Here is a 20,829-nt window from a genome sequence, read left to right on the forward strand (position 1 = left end):
TTTTTGCAGGTCTTAAAGAACTCACTTGGGAAAATGTCAGACAAGAAATTGAAAAATGGATAATGGAAGCAAACTGCAATTAAATCAGAATACGTCACCAAGCTGAAATCTATATATTTTTTTTATTATTATTATTTTGAGAAACACGGTAAATACAACACACTGCTTTGTGAGTGGGGGCTGGTGTTGTTTGCCTTACAAGATTGAGTGGAGACTAATGTGAGATTAAGTCAAGTCAGTAACACTGAGCAGTTTATCTGCACAGCAGTGTGCACAGAGAGGAACAGGGAGGTGATCCTGCATGCTGACATAACGCTCTCCACCGTGCAACTAATCTGTTTTAAGGCACGTCGCACAGTCTAAATATCAGCAGCGCACTCTCCGGAGCCCGGGATCATTTTGTACCCCCTCCATCACAAACAAGTGTGATTAGGAGCAGGCCTCCAGGCACACAGCCACACCGCTGATCCTCCATAAACACCACACAACTAACTTTATTTATCCATCCAGACAAGGAACGCTGCAGCTGCAGCAGCGAAGTGCACAGTCAGTACAACCCTGCCTCCTGATGCTAAGTCCCAGAAAAACAAAGGGGGAGCAAACAAGCAAGAAGCAAAGCATGAAGGAGAGCTCTGTCTCTACTGTATCACAGGCTTTGGGAGAGAGAAAAAAATACACAGATTACCAGGGTCACATGACTTCCTACTGCAAGACGTTCATTTATGTCTTCATGTCATTGTGTTTTCCACCCTCTCAGTTTTCTGAATGTCAGCTGATATAACAGAAGGCTTTTTTTTTTTTTTTTTTTTTTTTAGGAATAAAAGCCCCAAAAACCTCACTTAAAACAGAACTCATTTGTTTGTTGTGGGCAGTGCACAATGAGCTTGCGTCAGTTAAAAATAAACAAATAAGGAGCTCAGTGTTTCATGTGGATGATTTTTGAATGGGAAACTACAGCAACTCATTAAAATTCCTTTTACATCTGACAGCTTGCCCAAGACTTTGCTTTGTAAGGGCTTAGTTTTGGACAGAATATGTGCTAGATTGATTCAAACAGTGTACTTAAAGCTGCAACTTTGAGAGGAGAGTGCACTGAGCCTCACAATTAGAAGGAATAAAACTCTCAGTTCTATTTTTAATAAAAGTAATGTGAGTGTTCCTGAAAGCACAGTAATCGTGTTACATATGCAAATTACTGCGCTAACATAGACGAGGAAGCCAGTAAATAATCAATTTATTTCCACTAAGCGTTTAGCCGTGAGAGCACAGACACACAAACATCAGGAGAAACTGACGCAGGCTGCCTGGACGGTTCAAAGAGTCACGTGCTCTGCACCTTTCAAACTAAACGAACATCACGTGACCTGCAGAGTGTCGTTGGTAAAAACAACAACTTTTGATTCAAATAAAAAGATCCAGGTCCAGAAAAGAGAGAAGATTAAAACTGCAAGCAGTGATGTGCGGGCTCCCCGACGTGCAGCACATAAGGGTCCGCATATTTCCCCTTGCAGTTTACTTTTCTTTTTTTAATTGCCTTTTTTTTTGGCAGATTTGACTTCTTCAAAAACTCATGAAAGTTGGTGCCTGACGCAAGTTTTGTGAGGTTTGGAGCATCGCTTGACCTTAAACATCAACTTCCTGTGTCACGGCGAAACATCAAACTTATCCGCATCGCCCTGGCTACACTATATACTATATACAAAACATAACTTTTGGGTCACTTTTTGTACGATATGCTATATAATTACTTTTTTTTTTATATATATATATATTTTGGACGACATACAGTATGAATTTTTTTTAATCATTTTTTGGAGTATGACCGTTTTCTGAAATGACATGCATGCATCAAATGGGGATCGAACCCAGTTACAACTCACTGTGAGGCAACTGCTCTAACCACTGTGTCATACTATATGTTGTCATAATTATGGAAAAAAATTCATACAATAGCATTAAAATATATTAATGGGATTTTGGGGGATAACGTTTGTGGTAGTTTGGACAGAAATCCAAGAAGCTTTAGACACCCTTTATTTTTTGTTACTGATTTATATTTGAGTTTTTGTTTTATTTTGTATTGTTGTTAACCTTTGGTTTTAGTATGACTACATTTACAACGCAAACCCGAAACCGGCAAACCCACAACCGTGTGGTTTACCCTCAGGGGGACTCGCCCTCTGTGAACCGTGTGGATTACCTTGAGCAGGGCTCGAACCCGCGTCCTCATGAGGTCGCCACGGGCACACCGATCAATGAAAACTAATTATTTTGATAACTTTTCATCCCAAACATGTTAAGAGTGCACAGACTAAATGTCAAGTCAGTCCGACAAAATCTGTAGGAGGAGTTCGTTAAAGTACAACATGTGTGACTTGCAAAAATGGCGGACTTCCTGTTGAGTTGACCTAATGGTGCAATGGAACTTTTTTGTACGTCTAGGTACACATGTCCACCGAATTTTGTGCATGTAGGTAAATGTAGCCTCCGGGGCATCTGTTTAGGGGGCGCTAGCGAGCCATTTGGCCACGCCCACTCACAACTCCACTAAAATACGAAATCTTTCACCTGGTGTGTACCAACTACCAAAGTGTACCAACTTTCATGAGTTTTGGAGTATAATAAGGCCTCCAAAAATGCAGTTGTTTACAGAGAATGATAATAATCGCTTGAATAATATATATATTTGGCGGCCTCATTAATCACCTCTTGACCACTGGGACGTACTCTGTGAACTACTGGAGAGGGGCTGACCCGTATAGTGGGAACCTCTGCACTGAAAATTGTTTATGAAACATTCAAAACAAGCTTCTCCTTAACCCAAACACCAGCGAAATGCTGAAACACTGATGCATCAGTATTAACAATCTTACAATGTAATTTGTGATATTACAGTCCCTATTCTGCAAATCCTGAATTTAGCTTTTGCTAATTTGAATAAATTGTATTTATAATGCTAACATAAATTTATGCATAACTTGTAACAGAGGATTTCCACACCATTGTATAGGCACTTCCTCTTTAATAGCTGGGTACTACTAGGGCCTCTGAAGTTTTCAGGATCTGTCTTTTCACATGTTCATAAAAAATCAAAAGGTGAGACTCAGACATGGCCTGAAAGCCCTCAGCCCCGCCCCTCTGTAGGTTGTGCCCCTCCTCCACTGTCTGGCCTACAGTATGTCAGAGTGAGGAATGCCAGCTATGCAGCCGGCCTGGTAAAAAGTCATTATAGTTTATCCCCTCTGGCTGAGGCAGGTCCCATCCACACAGTGCACAAAGCCACAAGAATGAACGCTGAGAACTGCACAGATTTTAGACTCAGTTTAATGAAACTGTCAACATATGCCGTGGGAAAAGGGGGTAATGTCTCTGGTCTGGGTCACATTGAGTAGCCTTTGAGTTTGATCTATTTAGCTAAATAATGATGCTTTTACTGGCTTCTTCTTTGGTGCCTCGGTTGAATTAAAGTAAGTGGCAGAGAACTTTCAGGGAAATCCCAGATGAATGATAACAACATCAGTATCAACTCTCACTTTCATCTCCGTAGTCTGATAGCAGTCAGACACAGAGCAGGAATATTATGTAGTTCCCCACACACACACTTCACAGCAGCATCTATCCTCAACACAGAACAAATAAACACTTTACAATCATTTCCACTGCAGATATGAAAATATACCTCATTTTAAATTTGTCTCTACTCTGACTCAAGTGGTACTCGAATTGAAAATGTGTTGTTGTTTTTTTAAACACTAGTTTCCATTCAAATGGGTTATTGCTCTAAATCTAAACACAGGAAACTGGCTTTTGTATTGGGTAATTGTGTGCTAATCCATCCCTTGGTGAAACACCAAATCTGACAGCAGCTGATCCTGCTGTGATTCACGTAGGGGGTGGGAACAGGAGGTCAGTGACCAAGGTGAGTCAATGTCAGAGGGGCCAGAGGGGCCAGAGGTTCACCTACTCACAGTGGACAGTTAGACTTGACTTTAAAGCATGTCAGATACACACAGAAGAGTGAGGGATATAAAACAAACAGGTGCAAAATGAAAGCAATACGCAAATGTTTTCTTATAATTATATGTAATTATGTTCTACAGTTCACTCTTTGGATGACTGGGTTTGTATAATAACAATGTATCAAATGACAATGTGAAAACAAAGTCATAACTTCACAGCAACCTTCAGCTTATTGTTTAGCCGTCTGGCCTGCAACTTTAAAGTTTTATTTCCCTCTCACCGCTCGCATTGAATTGTTTTCAGCCTCAAAAAACCCCTCTAAAAAACACCTGTGAACTGCCTGCTCAGCACCAAACAGCAGACAGGCAAGTTACCAACTAACTGATGAACATAGTTGAGAGCCCGAGATTCCTCGGATTGGTGGAGACCAAACACTGAGCCAAAACAGGGTTCATCCCTATACAAAACTTCTTTTAATTTCATCCAACAGACCAATGGACTGATATTGTCTCATCCCCAGCTAACCCAAAATAGTAAACGTTTAAAAGACCTTTCCTTCATCAAGGTTCAAAGTAATGAAGTGGAGTGTAAATCCAAAAATCAAGTCACTCCACACATTGGAAGAATCGACACTCTACTTTAATCTCAGCTGGCAGTGATTCAAATATTGAGAGGATGGCATCCATTGGGTGGAAAACATAATAACAAGGTTAGAAGTGTTCGCCTGCAGTGTACCCTCCAATCTCTTCTGTCACGGTAACAGCCTCGTTCCCGCAATTACACGTTAATGGTCAGTTGCCAAGACGGATGGGAGGGAAACATGACTTTTATAGAAAAATCAAGGAGAGAAGAGACTAAATACACCTAACAAAAAAAAACGTGCAGGGTCTTAAAAGGAAATGTGCTAGTCATTAGTCTGCTCTTTCTAGAAATTTCTCCATCAGCCAACATGGATGTGTTCCTCAGTCTCCAGTCAGGGAGTGCTTTTCAGGGTTTAATCCGATGATCTTAATCTGTAGGCCTGTGCACGTGTGCAGAGCAATAGCTTTTTCCTTGGGGCTTTAAACTTGACTAGTTTCACCTCTTGGCAAATAGTCCTGGCTGGCCTCTCTCAAAACTAATGAATCAGTGATGGTCAGCATGGCAGTATCCACCTACGCTTGATATAGTCCCCTCATTCACTAACTCTTGTGTGGGCCGGGCCATGTAAAGAGCTGTTTGTAATGATGCCATTCATATGACTGAGACAGCTAGAGATTAATAAGGACGGCCCTGCACTCCATCGCAAGGCTCTGGATAAACAACATCGCAGAGCATGTGCCATTGCAAGGAACTGTGTCTAGAAATCAATGGCTATTTTAAAAGAACTCATTTGTATGCAGACAACAGAAGGACAGTTTCGATTATGCAGTTGATTGAAACCCATCGAACTGAGAAATTTCAGTCTTGACCAAAGTAGCATACTGACCGACTGGTACCACTTCAACTGGAGCACATCGCAGTGCTGACTTGTTTTCAGGTAATTTTACAAACTGCATAAGACACAAAACAGTCTTTGTATGCTTGTATGACACGGAAACAAATCTCTGTTCTATTCTTTAAAATATCTATCACATCAGAGACGATGACACCAGAGTTCATATCAGTATGCAGGAAGTCAAACTGGATTAACCACGTGTCATTCACAGAGGAAAACTAAGGCCAATGCGTTTGTGACTCAGTAAGACTTCAGCAGCTGCACTAAGGTGTGTCCTCTGCTGACTCAAAAATAGCAGCCTTAATGGCCTGGAGGATGGAAGCAACGCAATACTCTACTTGATTGCCAAGCCATTGATGGTATTGTGCAGCAATCGTGGCTCCACGGCCGGATGTTTGTCTCAGCAGTGAGATGTGAGAGGAAGCGTGATTCAGATGTGCTGTACATGTATAAACGAAGCATTTAGATGAATGTTATAGGCTAACCGCCCAGCGGCTCTATTCGTACACATTAATCTCCATTAGGATGGAAAAAAGAGTCACGGAGGGCCTTCATCAAAACAAACCTCCCCTCAGCAACAAGCCTTGTTGAAAGGAAACTGAAGAGTATAAATATCTTCTTCATTGCATTATGAATACTGGAGGAGGCTATAAAGACTCAAGTAAAGTGGTCCTGGATACGGGGAAATGTATATGTTCTGAGGAGGTGAGAGTAAAACAAGTCCCAGAGTGTGTCCATGCACTTGCTAACAGGAAACCACCCGCTGGCCAGGCTCTGCAGCTGACCCTCTCTGTTATGTTAATCTCTTCTGTGTTCCAAAACAGCTCCGCTCTATCAGGCCGAACACTCAGACGGAGACGGAGTGGGCGGTTTAACGCCGAGCCCTGCCCAACGCTTCTGCTCAGCCCAAATACGCACACAGGAAACACGGGCTATCGAGGAAAAGAAAGGCCTCTGCTCTCCCGTGAGAAGATGAAGGACAGGAAGTCATGGGCACTTCCTGTTCAGGCAGGATGGAAGGATTTTAATTCACGTGACAATGATTGTTAATCTGTTTTGTGACAAAAATGAAATGTACCACTCTATTTATCGATGCTGCTTCGATATGTGGGACATGGACACGTGTGCAGGCACGGAAGCAAAAATCTATAGATTACAAACTACATAATACACTGATAATCGAGAGCAGTTCAACGTTTCCTTATTTCCTGAATTGAGCCAAGAACTTGTTAAATAGTCTCGTGATCTGACCACAATTCATAGGTTGGGATTCATTTCTGGCTCAACGATAATATTTAACACTTATTTTTGACATGTGGATCATGTCGATGATATTTAATCAGTGTTCATTTGCACTGGAACCAAATCTGTCTGCCTGTCTGGCCTCTGGATCACCGGAGTTGGCTTTGGTGCAACAGTATTTATGTGGACTAACCGGGGTCGCTCCGGGCTGCGTGGAGGAAATCCTTTCAATTTTTGACTGAGTGCTTTATAATATCCCAAAATGAATGTGCTCAAGTTGAGGAATTCTCAAGCTTCTCACTCTTAAATGCAAAAAAAAAACCCTGAGTGGTAAATCTGGTTTGGATTATAAACCGCAACACTGCTAAGAGGCATTCCCAAACCCAAGCAGACACATTTTATAGTGAGTTTGATGGGTGTGTTTTATTTCTCACTTTCCTTGAAGCTTTCATTCCACAAACCGTGTATCACTGTTTATATTTGGGTTTGGTGAATGTTTGTTTTAACTCTGGTTACTGTACAGCCAGTTGAATTGACACCTTCATACCATTAACTTGACAATGTTTAAAGACAACAAAGCATGACTATTAAACTGTGTCAGAGCAGTGAGCTGGAAAAGTCATGCACATTGGTTGCTTTCCCTTTCATTTTCATCCCTTCAGAGGCTGAGTAGAGAAGGCTGTAGTCAAGGTACTCAACATCAAAATAACACAACAAATAAAATGAAAAACAAATGTGCACAAACAGCAGAACATGACAAATGGTTTGGAGGCTTGCAATGAGGTTTACTCGCAATAAGTTTATCTGCCAAACATTTTCATAATCAACAAAAAATCGTCAAAAACAAATACGATTTCACTACAGTAAGGCAAAGCACCGCCTGACGTTCAACAACCACAAATAAACACAACATCTGATGATTAAAATAGCTACTAATTCAATCTTTGTTGATTTATCGAGTAGTTGTTGCAGCTCTATTAAAGTGGCAATTTGGAATTGCTTGCTTTGTGAAAAATTTTACTTTGTAATAAATTTATGGTCATCATTATTCTCATGTTAACTACTAATTAATAAGCATTTGTTTTCTGTCTTAGGTGATGGGTTGCTGTGCTTGGAGTCAGACGGTCTCCTTCAGTGTGTATTTTAAAGCTCGACCCCGCTCAGCGTGATACTTGAACTTGGGTAAAAGGTTAAAGGCCGAGAATGGAAAATGTAAACAACGTATGTCTGTTACAGAATTGAGTTTCTTACTGTGATTTCTGTTTCATTATCATCTATAGATGGTTTGAGCAACAATGTGCTGTGGCTATCTGACCAACAGAAACAAACTGTGCATTTCCATACCCTCACTACCATATTATTTAGTATGCCAGAAAAAGATTTAGTCTGTCCCAATACATAGTATGTGAAATATCGTATGCCAAAGATAATACTATTTTGCAGTATGCTGGCCAGCTGGCAGTTCTGATCCACAATCCTTTGCGCAGCGGAAGATGCATCACATCAACTGAGCCGCCAAGAAAATTTGTGGCGCTAGTGCCCCGCCCTGTTGCAACTCACAAAAGAAGAAGGAGCGAAAGAAGGAGAGGAAGAGGAGGCATTAAAAGTCGCATCCTTTTTCCTTTTAGTTCAAATGTATGTCCAAATTGTGTCCATACTACATGTGACAGTACATACTTTGTAAGGGTGGCTGCAATACGCACTAAAAGTACAAAGAAAAGTTATGTGCTTTGGAACACAGCTAAAGTCCTTAAGTTGCTGTTCAATATAAAAAGCTCTGCCTGCATGCATATTCTTTGAGACTATAATGAGGAAGTAACGTCTCCTACGCTGAAACATAAATATGTTTCCTTTGCGACGACAGGAGGTATTTGTGTTTTCTTTAAGAGTCAAGAACCAAGCAGCTTTTCCACGACATTTGTCCGACAACACAATGATTAAAATGGTTCTCTGTCACTTCAGTAGTTGGTTTATCACCTCGTAATTTTTTCTCTGATGAATAATTGGTAATTTAAAAAATATTTGTAACAAGACACTGTAGCATATTGCTGTCCTGCCCCACAAGCTTAAATCACATAAACTACTTATTAACTGTAGCCAAAACTGAGTTAAGGCCAGAAAGAGACAGACTGTTATTTAGCCTATGCTTATTAAGATATTCTAACAGGTGTGGACAAAATAACTGGAACACCTGTAACCAAAGTACAATACTATTAATCAGCACCGCAAACTACACTCTCCAAAATTACCATACAGTTGAATCAAAACCTCTCTTTCATCAAAAACTGAACATTATAACTTTCATCAAGACAAACTTTATTGCTGTCTTTAGTTTTAGTTTGGTGTGTGTGGGTCGCTTTGCTCAGCGCAGGGATCCCTGGTTTACTGAATTTACACTCAGGTGTTGGACAGTTTGATAGTCATTGTGGAATTTGGTACCAAATGGTCTCAGAGTTTTGGGTTTGTCTCATCCACAGCAAAGAAGTGTGAGAGAGAGTATGTTAATGGATGCACTGGTTACCAAAGTAGTCTCATGTATTATTGACCCATCTCCCATCTCAAGCCCCCACAGAGTAACATTTACCATCATGGCAACCGAGGCAGCTCGTGCACACGTTTACCGTGATACCAGCAGACCTGACAGTGACAGGCCGACAGACCAGAGTTTAGACAGAGAGGTCAAGCTGCTTAGACCTCACAACACTGACAGCCCTGTAATCTTCTGACAGGCCTGCAGACTACATGACAGCCACAGCCTGCTCCAAACACACACCACACCGCAGAGTTATGGCCTTCTTTTCTTTGACTTGGTAGACTAGAACAATGGTAAGCAAGCTTTATAATAGTACTCACTTGTTTAATCCATAGTTCTACACAGTGACTCAATGAAGCACATATTTGTTGAATGGCATCACTGACAAACGCAGCTTCACTGCAAGAGAGAACATGACTTTATCTCCGCAAACGATCAAAACTGGAACTGAAAGAAATCCCTGACACACCCACCTGGAGTATTTCTGTGATTCCCACATCTTCGGGAAATGTACAGACTCTTGAGAAAACAAAAGCAGAGTGGTGTGCAGCTGTGGCAGATCAGATTAAAAGGTTCTGACAAAAGTGACAATTACGAGTATGTTTTTCATGCAAAGCAGGAGAGGCTACGCTTTATGTTGTTGTACTTATTATGTAACACTGCATCTTGTGAGCATCGCAGCAGGGACTCATTACTGGCAATGTTTGACTGGAGGAAACAATGTAAAATGTAACTTGTCAAATGATACAGGAAGATGAGCCGTACAGAACAGAAAAGCTGTCCACCGGCTAAACAGATTAAGAAGCATCTAAATTATCCAAATTATTGACTTTTACTTGTACTTTTAAATAGTTGTATTCTAATTCAGATAACAATACTTCTTCCACCAGTGTGAATGACTGTTTTTGGGAGGGTTAATACCCAAAAATGTGTCCTCTGGTAATAGTTATCCAAGTTGTTAGTGTTATTTGTCAGAGCATAAGTGAGAGCCTCACTTTCCCCTCTGGTTGCAGAGGGAGCGAGTTGTGTACCGGTCATCGGCAGCTAATGGCATCACTCCCACATAATGACACCCATCTGGTGTACAGCTCTCTCGGGTCAGGCACACGGCGTTAACACAGTATTACCGTTAGGTGGTAGGCAGTTTGGGCTATTGATTACAATTACACAACTGACCCCCCAGCTGCTTTATACACATTAACATTGCCATCGATTTGTTATACTGTACACCCATCAGCCGGGACATTAACAACGCTAACAGCAAAGGTATTTAAGAAACTCACACAAAAATGATTTACACTCAACAATTCGTCCTCTGAAGCGAAGGTGGAGAGGCGGTGTTGTGTGCTGCATCAAAGTGCATCACCAGCAAAACAAATTCAAAGCTGATGACAACCATCACGGAGCTTATAGTGTTCTCAGCATGCCTCAAGTGTGAAGGAACAGAGCGGTGGCTCAGCTGAGAGCGATGGCCTATTACAAGTCTCTGTGCTCTGCGCTCCAACAATAAACAAAGAGGCTCCAACCAGAGTGTGCCTTCACGAAAATGAACAAATTGTTTGGAGAAGGGAGCAGCATGGCGCACTTGACTCCAAAACATGGGTGGTAAATCGCTACGTGGCCACTGGATAAGTAAGCATGATAATGTACGTTATAACCTAAATTAAGTAATGTGTCTGCATGCATTGAACAACATTTATGTTTTAAGCAGAAACACCGTCGTGGTCTGAACGAGAACGGGTGATGACGGCCACAATCTCTCCTTTATGTCCCTGGAACAGATCCCTCTATTCCTGCTGTGGTATTTACATGTTTCATGGAGGAATTAATTACAAGCTGGGTGGACAGCGGTCTCGTGTGCAGTCACATTCTTGTCCCACTGAGAAACTTGAGCAAACACTTGAACTCAGTTATATACATTCACTACCACAGATCACATATCCAGGGATGAGGCCTGAGGTGCGGCGAGGGGCTTTTTAATGTAATTAATTCATATTAGAATGTTTAAAGTTGTTTGTTTGGCATCAATTTAATTCTCTGAATAGATAATCCAACTACCACAGCCTTGAATGTCTATCTTAACACATCTTTTCTTGCCAACATCCTCCCATTTGAAAGTATCTGCCCATCAATAAATTATCTCCTGGATGCCAGCTCAGACCTCTGCAAAATAAATTGACAGGCAGAGTTTCCAAAAGTTACTTTAGTCCTCCTAAAGCATGTTGATTTCCCAATAACACACATACTTGTATGCATTTCTGCTCTCCTCCCTCAGGCGTCTTTGGCAGTGCACCAGAGTGAGAATGAATAAATAATATGAAGGTGTGGTTGGCTGTCTGGGATCCTGACTCAGGATTCCATTTCCCTGACAGAAAGCCTGGATGGTGTCCGTTTCGGTTGCCTAGCAACTTTTTCCAGGAAAGCTGGAACAATCATACGGAGCACCAAAGACCCCCAACACACTCGGACACAACAAAAGGGTCGACTCCTTTTTCCCTTTCGAGCTCTGAGGAAAACTGATACGGACGAGGTCCTCGTCGCCCAGATGTTGTCGACCAAAGTGGACGGTCAAATTCACCATTATGTCACTGTCACTGGACACTTTATATGTGTCTGAGGAGCATGAAACTAAAGCCTATTGCTTTCCTTTGTGAGGAGGTATTGTGTCATGTCAGTGCATCCCCGTGAAAAGTGATGCCCTCATTGAAACACAGCACAGAGCTTTAAAACAGGCACTGATTCTCTGCTGACTCTCTAGGAAATAAGACACATACGATATAATAAAGGTAACAAATGAGCCTCAAAGTGGTCTTCAAGGATGTTGTGCTATTCAAACAATGTTTGAGTGCTTTAAATTTTGTACAAACTACTCGCAATAGTTTTTTATAAATCTGTCATATGCAAAAGTTAAGCTAATATGCAAAATCTCTTCGTCACACACACCATTCATTCATTCATTCATTCATTCATTCATTTATTGTCACTCTCTCCCCCTCTCACTCTAGATCAAGGCTACTCACTCCATAATATGACCCTGAAGTTCACCCTCAAAGCCCACGTGCTCCATCCCAGCTGGTATAAAGTCAGCTGAGGTGAGAATAAAAGTGTAGAATTACAATATTTTCTGTAGTAACGACAAACGAGAAAGTTGTAAAAACTTTTTCTATTGTGCTTTAGTTAGATATATAGATCGATAGATAGACACTTTATTCATCCCAACAGGGAAATTCACATGTGGCATGACTCTATTTACAACCAACCAATGTACAACACCAGCATTTCTACATAATCATCCACTCCCACTCTCTGTCATAGACATCTTCCTGCATTCACTCCAAATTAACTCTCCACCTCTCAGACTCATTGTCAGGTCAGAGTCACTCACTCATAATAAGACCTGAAGTATTTCAGCCTGAAAGCCCACTTGCTGCTTTAACCCAGCTGATCTAAAGTCAGTTGTATTTTGATGAAACTGTGCGTAAAAAAATAGACAGTTGGTTTCAAGCACCACAAAAGCAAGACATGATAACACTGACCATGCTGCTGGTACAGAGGGAGAGTGGGAGGAGGGGAGTTAAGGTGTGTACTTACCACCAGCACGGACGTCCTCACCACCTCGGAGACACTTTGCCTGAGTTCAGCAGCAGTCCCAGGTTTACCCAGACCCCGCGTAAATCTCCTGGTCTCCGGATGCGCCGGAGTGGCCATCGTTGCGCACCACTTTGTACCAATTAGCGTCCAATCCACACGTTATCTCGACTAAATTTAGAGGAAATTCATCATGGATTTACCCGCGTCTCCGATCCCTGCTAGTGCGCAGCACGAGTTTGAATTTGGGTCATGTTGTGGCTGCTGATTCACTCCCACCCTCCAGTCAGTTTTCGCTCTCTAAAACCAACATGTGCAGCATTGTTCCGGTGCTCTGCCTTCTCCCATCGGATGTATTGTTGTGACAATAAAGTATCCTCCTCAGTAGTGTTTCATTGGCGGTGCAGCGCCAGTCAGGAGGTGTATAATCGGTTTTCCCCTCCGGGCACTCCGCCCCTTACCGGTTTAAAGGCCGGCCCACTCCTGGCTGTGTGAGCTGCTGCGCCCGGACTTTGGACTGAAACACTTTCAGTATGAGCGACTGGTGTTTTCCTATTGTACCACAAAAATACCAGCTGTATAGACATAGCTTTCTCGAGTACCACAACATATTGTTTTAAATTTGCACAAGGGTACATTTTTACAAAATTACCACAGAAAAAGTAAGTTAATATCAAACTGATTTTTAGGGATTTTGGGGATTTATGATAAATTTAAACCAAAACTGACTGTGATGCTACAGGGCATAACTTTTTAATATCAAAGGAAAAGAAAAAAAAAATCTCAATTTTAGCAATAGGATTTCTTTCAATTTCAAACGAGTTCTGTGGTGAGAAAAATATCAACTTTGTGCAAAAAGAAGAGCACAAATCCCTTCTCACTAATACAGCCAGTGAGGGGGCCTTGTACTTTACATGTAGTTTAAATAATTTTACATTGATTACCACACATCCATTTCATATTACGCTCTTTCTTTTTCTCAGTCATCTGGGAGGGGACAAAGTCTCAAAAACAAGGCTGAGAAATAACAAGTGCCGCCTACTAAGTTTTATAAATATAATAAGGTTAGATATTATCTGTAAACTGATATAAATCCTTCAATAGAAACATCTGCATGCGGCTGGATAGGTATCAGCCTTCAGTTGTCACAAAGAGTCAAATGCAGATTTTTAATAATAATTAAAAAAAAAATCTGAATCAATATTTTGACAGGATGACGCTCACTGACAAGAAAGCATTTAAACATTGCTTTCTTTATTGGTACTAAACAGAAAAGATGATGTGGTTACAGCCTGACTCAACCAACTTTCTTGATCAACGATGCCATCTGTAGGTCACAGCCAAAAACACACTGCCTGACATGTTCTGATAATCCTGCTTCTCCAGCTTCAACAAAAACACGAGGCACAAAAATCTAAGTTTGAGTCAGGTTTTTTTTTTTTATTGCTTTCATTTCCAAAGAGCTCTCTGTTGACTGGAAAAAAAACAATTCGGAGCAGAACTGATATTTTCCATCTCGTATACTTCACTGCAAAACCCTGTCAAATGCATATTTCCATTCATTCAGACCCATTAAATGATCCGTATACGGGAGGCAGCCTATAGTTCAGTGAGGGCGACGGCGCTTGGAACTGAAAGTTTCTATTTAGTTTCACACATAATCTTTAAAGCTTTCAATTACACTTGCTTTCATAATACAGTGATTATGAACACATCTCACATTTTCTCTTACAGCTGAACGGGAACTTCAGAGATAATAAAAAAAAAAGAAGAAAAAAAAAAAAAAAAAAAAGCTAAATTCTCTGAAAGTATTCATACGACAAATATCAGCAAATATAATATTTACTTTACTTGAAATGGCATTAGCAGTGATGGTAGCTACTCCTGGCCACACTGTGATCAATCCTAGGGTTATGTCAATAATACGACAAAATAATTTTATATTTTCATCTCCTTCTTTTTAACAAGAACACAATGTGCTGGGCCAGGTGTGAACAGAGCACTGACCGTTAAAGGGTGACCTGTTTTATATGGTATACAGGGGATAATCCTAATCTCCTTTAGTGTAACAAAATAGCATTAAAAAGTCCAGGACATTGATATAAACCAGTTTGGCACTGAAGTTGCAGGACTTTTTCAAAGCAGCCATTTTCAATAAGATGAACAAGTAGATAAAATGTTTATGACAATGCTGTGATAGTTTAACCACCTAAGAAAGAATGCTGAACATCTATATCAACAGGTTCCTGCTGTAAAAACATACAATGACAAAATGTAAAACCAGAAAGATAGGAAGTGGTTCAGACCATTAGAAAACAGTATAAAATGACATCCTTAAAAAGAGGTTTCAGAGTTGAGAGTAAAAATGCCAAAAACGCAGTCTCTGATGCAGTCTAAACCAGCGGACATGTCACCATTAAAGCATTAAAAAGCACCAAATGTGCATGGACACATGTACAAATGTCCCAGATATGCGTAGAAAAGAAAAGCAAAGAGTCCGGGGGGGGGGGGGAGATGCCACCCGAGGGAGACCGTATGGAAACAATGTGAGCCAACTCAATGAAGATGGGGCTCTTTGCTGTTCAGGACACGAGCGCGACTTGAGGGGAGCGTAGCGCTGCGGATGACCTCCATCCACCTGCAGGCAGAGAAAGGCTTTTTATCAGTCCTCGCACATTTGAGAGGCAACAAACCTTAAAAAGAAAAAAAAAGAAAGAAGTGAAACACGATGGCAAGCGTGTGTACCTCTCAAACGTGTATTCACTCTCTGCTCGGAAATAGTAGACGTGGGACTTGAAATGCAGTTTGAAAACGTAGTCCTTGTGGATGTTTTCAGACTCGGCGGGAACGGTGACCGAGTAACCCAGCAGCGGGAGGCTGGCTAGAGGATAATCATCCTGAGGAAAATAAATAATCACAAAAACAAATTGGAGATAAAGCACAACCTATTCAAGCAACATGAGGAACATAATTGACACTAGCCCAGTTGATCTCCATATTAATGCCATCATGTCAGACCTATGGAAAGGAGGACATCTTGGCGTTTATGAAGGATAGTTAGTAGAACAGCTTCAAATGAGTCCTGAATCATTTCTTGTAGCTAGAGGTCAAGCTTTAAATCCTTAATAAAACTCAGTATTATGTCCATCTGGCCCTGACTGGAATAGTTGGCAACAACTTAATGCTTTTTTTTAACTGACCAAAATTGATTGGTCTGCACAGATCCTCTTTTTGTTCGTCTGTGGCCTGAGAGAGGGGAAGTTTAAAAACTAAAATTCATAATCATGTTTTCTATTATATCTGGATTAAACTGAGAAGCATATAAGTGTTTATAAAAAAGGCTGCTTATGTTAAAATCACTGAGAAATGATCCACAATGTCACTAATTTGACTGCAAATCTTTATAGTGACTTCAGTTGTTTCTGAAACAATAAATCTTTACAATATCTTTGGTAAAAAAAAAAAATCTTTGTACAACTTGTAATGACTGCGGTTGCATTTTTTTGTTCAATAATATTTGCACCATTTTCACAGCTTCTTTCAGTAAAAGCTGTAAGTCTCAGCTGCTCTCTTCAACATGTACTGGAAGTGCATAATGTGCATATTTTATAACAACTTACAAAGTGTTCTACAAATCTTTAGTTCTTCACAACTGTTCCATCATTTTCTTGGCCTCCTACATGATTTGTGCTGGCTTTAAGAGGCTTTAATTTACAGCAGGATTTATCGTTCTTGATAAGTCTTGACTATGCTACTTAAAATGTATTCATGGAAATTTGAATCTCAGAATATCTGAAGTCCAAAGACAGCTACCAAATCTTTTCCAGGATAAAATATGAGAAGAAATACTGCATGGGAACATGTTTTCACCTCTAATATGGCACACAGATTTGATATTCTACACTGAGATGTGATGCTTTTCAGCCCAGAGGAGGGAGAACACTTTGTCAGCAGGGCGGTTTGTTTGCTGGACAAACAGCAGGACTTGAGAGTGTTTGTTCGTCACCTGGTGAGACTTGTAGAAAAACAGGCTGAAGTTAGTGAAGACCACCCAGAGCTTCTGCCAGCCGTTGCTGTTCTTGAATTTCCTCAGTAAGTTTCCTGATAGCTGATTCTACAAAGACAAAAAGAACAAGTTTGATTCTGAAACTATGTCAAGTCATGCACGTCACACTGAGATCTCTAATACAATACTGAGGAAATTTAACTTCAAAATATATATTTTTTTACATTCAAACATGCACTAAAACTACTGTTGTGAAGCACTGTACCTCTCTAAGGATGTTTTATTCTCTACCCTACACAAGTACAGTTGTAAGATCTGCACCTCTTGATCATGTTTCAAGTGTGTTAACTATAATTAATTAAACCTTTTCAAAGGATGTGTTTTATCCATCTTCTGTGCTAAGAAATATTACTCAGTCTAGCTGAAACTAATGTCAGACTTCATCAATCTAAAGAAGTCAATCAAGTGGAAATCTTCCAAAATACATCTTTTTAGAGAAAAATCTCTACTCATTGAGTTGTGGTGGAGAGATTGTTGCACAAAGAAGAGATATATCAATTTAACTTTAATTTATAAGTCAATCAAGACTGAAGGCTGCAGATTCATTATCACTGAAATTACAGAAGGCAGTCAGAACAGAAGGAAGGATTAAAGAAAGGATAAAACATTCAACCTTTGATTTTACGGGCACCTGACTTTTAAGTTTGCATCTGTACTTTTGACACTTTGAGTGGCAGTAGCTGGATATTTCCACAATTTATCTATCTTAGCAAATTATTTTGAGGTCTCTGCTTACTTAGTAACTATAGTTTACATAAATGTAGTGTTCAGATGCTGCTGACTGTTACGTTAGTGTGAAAATAATAAATACAGTACATAGATAAATATACCATACATTTTGTATTTAGGTGACTATATTTTTAATGGTTGCTATGTTTTAGATGAGCTACTTCATAATCTGTTGAGAATCACTGGTTTAAAATAATTAATTATAAGACAGGAACTGAACTGACATCAACTTGCACCAGTGTTTGGCCCTACTCTTCTGCTTTATGTGTATTTTATTATCACAGTGCTTCGATCATAAATGTCATTTTGGCTCTTCAGTTTGAGTAAACACAAACACAGGGCCTCTGCTGTCTGCCTGGCTCCTTTACCTCTAGACTCCTGCAGGATTCACTAAAGGAGAGGCTCTGAACACGGTACCAGCAGATAACAGACAGAGGCACTGGTCCCTGGCCACTCGGGGGCCCCACCGGGGGGGCCTTATTCTCACTGATTGGACTAGGCTCCTCTACCATGGAGGAATGCACAGATGTATGGAAGAGAAGAGAGAGAGAGAGAGAGAGAGAAAAAAACAGACAGGGAGGGAAGGAGGGACAGAAACACAGAGACTGAGTAGGTGAAACACAGGCATGCAGGGTTAACAACGAGGCCAACTGTGTGTCCAGGCAAAGCTGTGAAGAGGACATCGTTACAACGACAGAGGAAGAGCAGAACTAGATTAGAACACCGCTGGGTTGGAGGAGGGTCTACATCCCAGAACACAGAAGAGACCCCTTCTGTAAAGACGAGGACCTTTAGCACATCTAGGTACTGCTCTCTCTCTATTTACAGACCACAAGTTTGAGGTGCCAGGAAGGGAGGAAAAGAGGACAGAAGCACGAAGGAAGGAAAGCCACAGTTTTGAGGTCAGATTCAGGACATCAGGCTGGCTACTGCCAGCCAAAGGAGGGGCAGATGGGAACAGTATCCTCACTGAGGTTGTTAACAGAGTGAATAAGCAAGTTTAACATACAGTGACTTGAGGTGAAGGAATAGCTCCAACAATAAAGACGGATGCAAGATTACCAATCCAATCCAATTCAGTTTTGAACATGAAAAAAACTGTTTCGATTTTTTTCAAAGAAGCAAAGTTAACCTGTAAAGCTTTTATTCACTTTAATAGTAGCACAATACTGGTTTCATAATATAAGTATTGTACATTTTTATCGAGTGAAAATAAATACTTAAAAGAGTGAGCCTAAGAAATCCATTAAATTCATTATCTTATTATTTTCAAAAGTGTGTCTGATTACATAACGATTTAATCAAGTATCTAGTATTTAATCATAGTGAGCAATAGTTAAGGTGCAGTGCAGCACAGGAGGATACTGTTCCCACTGAGAGATCATCAAAGTCAATTCAGATACAGCACACACTCAAAAACAGAGAAAGAAAACAGTGGGGCGGGAGTGGGGGAGGAGGGCAGGTCTGAGGTTTGGCTGATACCTCCATCGCTATGCTAAAATCCACCATGGACACACTGGTGTTCCTGTGCCAGCACACGTGCACCATGGTGTTACCACGGTGAGGGGCGGGCCTCTCCAGCGAGGTGTGCGAAGCTGTCATGTCGTCCTCGGACTCCGCCTCCACCGAGGAGTCCTCCGGGCATTCTGGGAAAGTCAGGAGGTTGTTACTGCTAGACAACGAAGAGGGTGACGAGGGGAGAAAGGCGCTAAAACACAGACAGTGTCAGATCACTCACACATCAACGGGATTTCAGTCGCTGAGGTTCTTACTCGGATGCATTTTTTTTTTTTTTTTGACAGTTACTGTTCATCCACTGTTTTCTTTTTCAAGTAAGCTTTTCATATTCAGCAGCACAGTTATGCAGTTACTTACTGTTGTCTGTCAGGTTACTGGTCAGCAGGTCGGATGAAGGCCCATTGCTGGTTTTTGCCATTTCTATCGCCATCTTTATGTCCTCCATCCACTTTGCCATCTCTGTAAGAGAACTAGAGGGAACAGCACACAAATGGATAAAGTGATGAGGGAACCAGGCACGAGTCACAGCGGGGTGGTCTGGAGGTCTGAAATGGTCCCTTAACAAAAATATCATGAGACTGATCCGGTCCAGGTGTCCTGCCAAATTTTCCTCTAAACAACACTAAGCCACCATCTGCTCATTGATGGAACCTGAATGTTGGTTTGAGGGCGAGACAAGTAGCAGGCTGTACTCCACCCCTTCAACAAACACACAAAGAAAGAAGGTAGATATATCTATGGTTAACAATTAAAATCAGATTAATGAATAAATGATTGATAAATATTGTATTTTCTATATCCTCTAAGCACTGTTTTTTACTGGCAGCATCTTTTTATTGGCTGTAACTCAAAATAAGCCCCTGAAATGTGCAGAGGAGTTTGCAGTACTTTTTCAGTCTTGGGTAGTAACCTGCCGTCCTCCTCGCTCGCTGCAACCTGAGGCAGTGGACTCAGAGTGGCCTTGTAGGCAAAGCCCAGGGCAGAGAGCCCATAAAGAAGTGACTCTGCCCATAAAGCTTAATTGCTATGAGCTCACTGCATTTAAAAGTGACTTTGATGAGCATATAAACATTTTTTTATCAACTTTTCTCTGCTCTGGTGGATCCCAGCTGGATGAGAAAAACTTTTAGTGAGTGCTTTAAACTCAAACCGTTTAAACTGACTTTTAACACTAATGTAAAAAAAGTGCGCCATCTCCCCATGAAAAATTACAGCTTTTCCCACGATGTGTTTGTCTGTGTTTTTTTTTTCTTTGCTGCATCTCAGATCGGAAAACAACGCGCACGTGAGTCGACTGTAGGACTAAGGCCTCTGTTAGCTGAAGACCACCGGTCTCACCTTGCTGCCACCACCACCGACTGTCGTTGTCCAACCAGAGTGAAGGCGTGAGGCACACCCCACTCATCCTCACTCTCTCTGATCTGAGAGAGGAACACAGGGACACAGAAAAGACATTAGAGAGCAGCGTTATCTAGGCCAGCGAGGACCAAAATAGACAAGAGATGGAGAGAGGGAAGGAGGATGAAAAGGAAGTGAGATACAAGGACACGTGTAGCTGTCCTGAAAAAGTGTGTGAATGTGTTGACACTGTGTGTGTGTGTGTGTGTGTGTGTGTGTGTGTGTGTGTGTGTGTGTGTGTGTGTGTGTGTGTGTGTGTGTGTGTGTGTGTGTGTGTTTAGGGTGAGGGCAGATGTTGAAAGAGCTGCAGTTCAGCTG

General features: G+C 41.1%; 2 protein-coding genes across 6 annotated transcripts in view; both read right to left on the reverse strand.

Moving 5' to 3' along the window:
- The window catches only part of LOC138623248 (dedicator of cytokinesis protein 9), a 71,594-nt gene extending 58,445 nt beyond the window's left edge, over positions 1–13,149 (reverse strand). For all 3 annotated transcript variants that reach the window (XM_069702653.1, XM_069702655.1, XM_069702652.1), the window contains exon 1: positions 12,804–13,149. In XM_069702653.1, the coding sequence (XP_069558754.1) occupies positions 12,804–12,920 (117 nt within the window). In that variant the 5' untranslated portion in view covers positions 12,921–13,149. The remainder of the gene's footprint in view (positions 1–12,803) is intronic.
- A 693-nt stretch (positions 13,150–13,842) lies between these two features.
- The window catches only part of LOC138623236 (FERM, ARHGEF and pleckstrin domain-containing protein 1-like), a 52,306-nt gene continuing 45,319 nt past the window's right edge, over positions 13,843–20,829 (reverse strand). Inside the window, exons 22-27 of one of the 3 annotated variants that reach the window (XM_069702630.1) lie at positions 20,452–20,534; positions 19,471–19,583; positions 17,964–18,100; positions 16,807–16,914; positions 15,546–15,697; positions 13,843–15,438 (exon numbers count right to left, since the gene is read on the reverse strand). In XM_069702630.1, the coding sequence (XP_069558731.1) occupies positions 15,357–15,438; positions 15,546–15,697; positions 16,807–16,914; positions 17,964–18,100; positions 19,471–19,583; positions 20,452–20,534 (675 nt within the window). In that variant the 3' untranslated portion in view covers positions 13,843–15,356. Of the gene's footprint in view, positions 15,439–15,545; positions 15,698–16,806; positions 16,915–17,963; positions 18,101–19,077; positions 19,242–19,470; positions 19,584–20,451; positions 20,535–20,829 lie in introns of those variants that run through there. The other 2 variants (XM_069702629.1, XM_069702631.1) reach the window with 2 other exon arrangements.

Source organism: Brachyistius frenatus, unplaced genomic scaffold, assembly GCF_029030835.1.
Source record: "Brachyistius frenatus isolate BFR_SWC_R1_liver_20210118 unplaced genomic scaffold, ASM2903083v1 Contig_42, whole genome shotgun sequence".
Classification (NCBI taxonomy): Eukaryota; Metazoa; Chordata; class Actinopteri; family Embiotocidae; genus Brachyistius; species Brachyistius frenatus.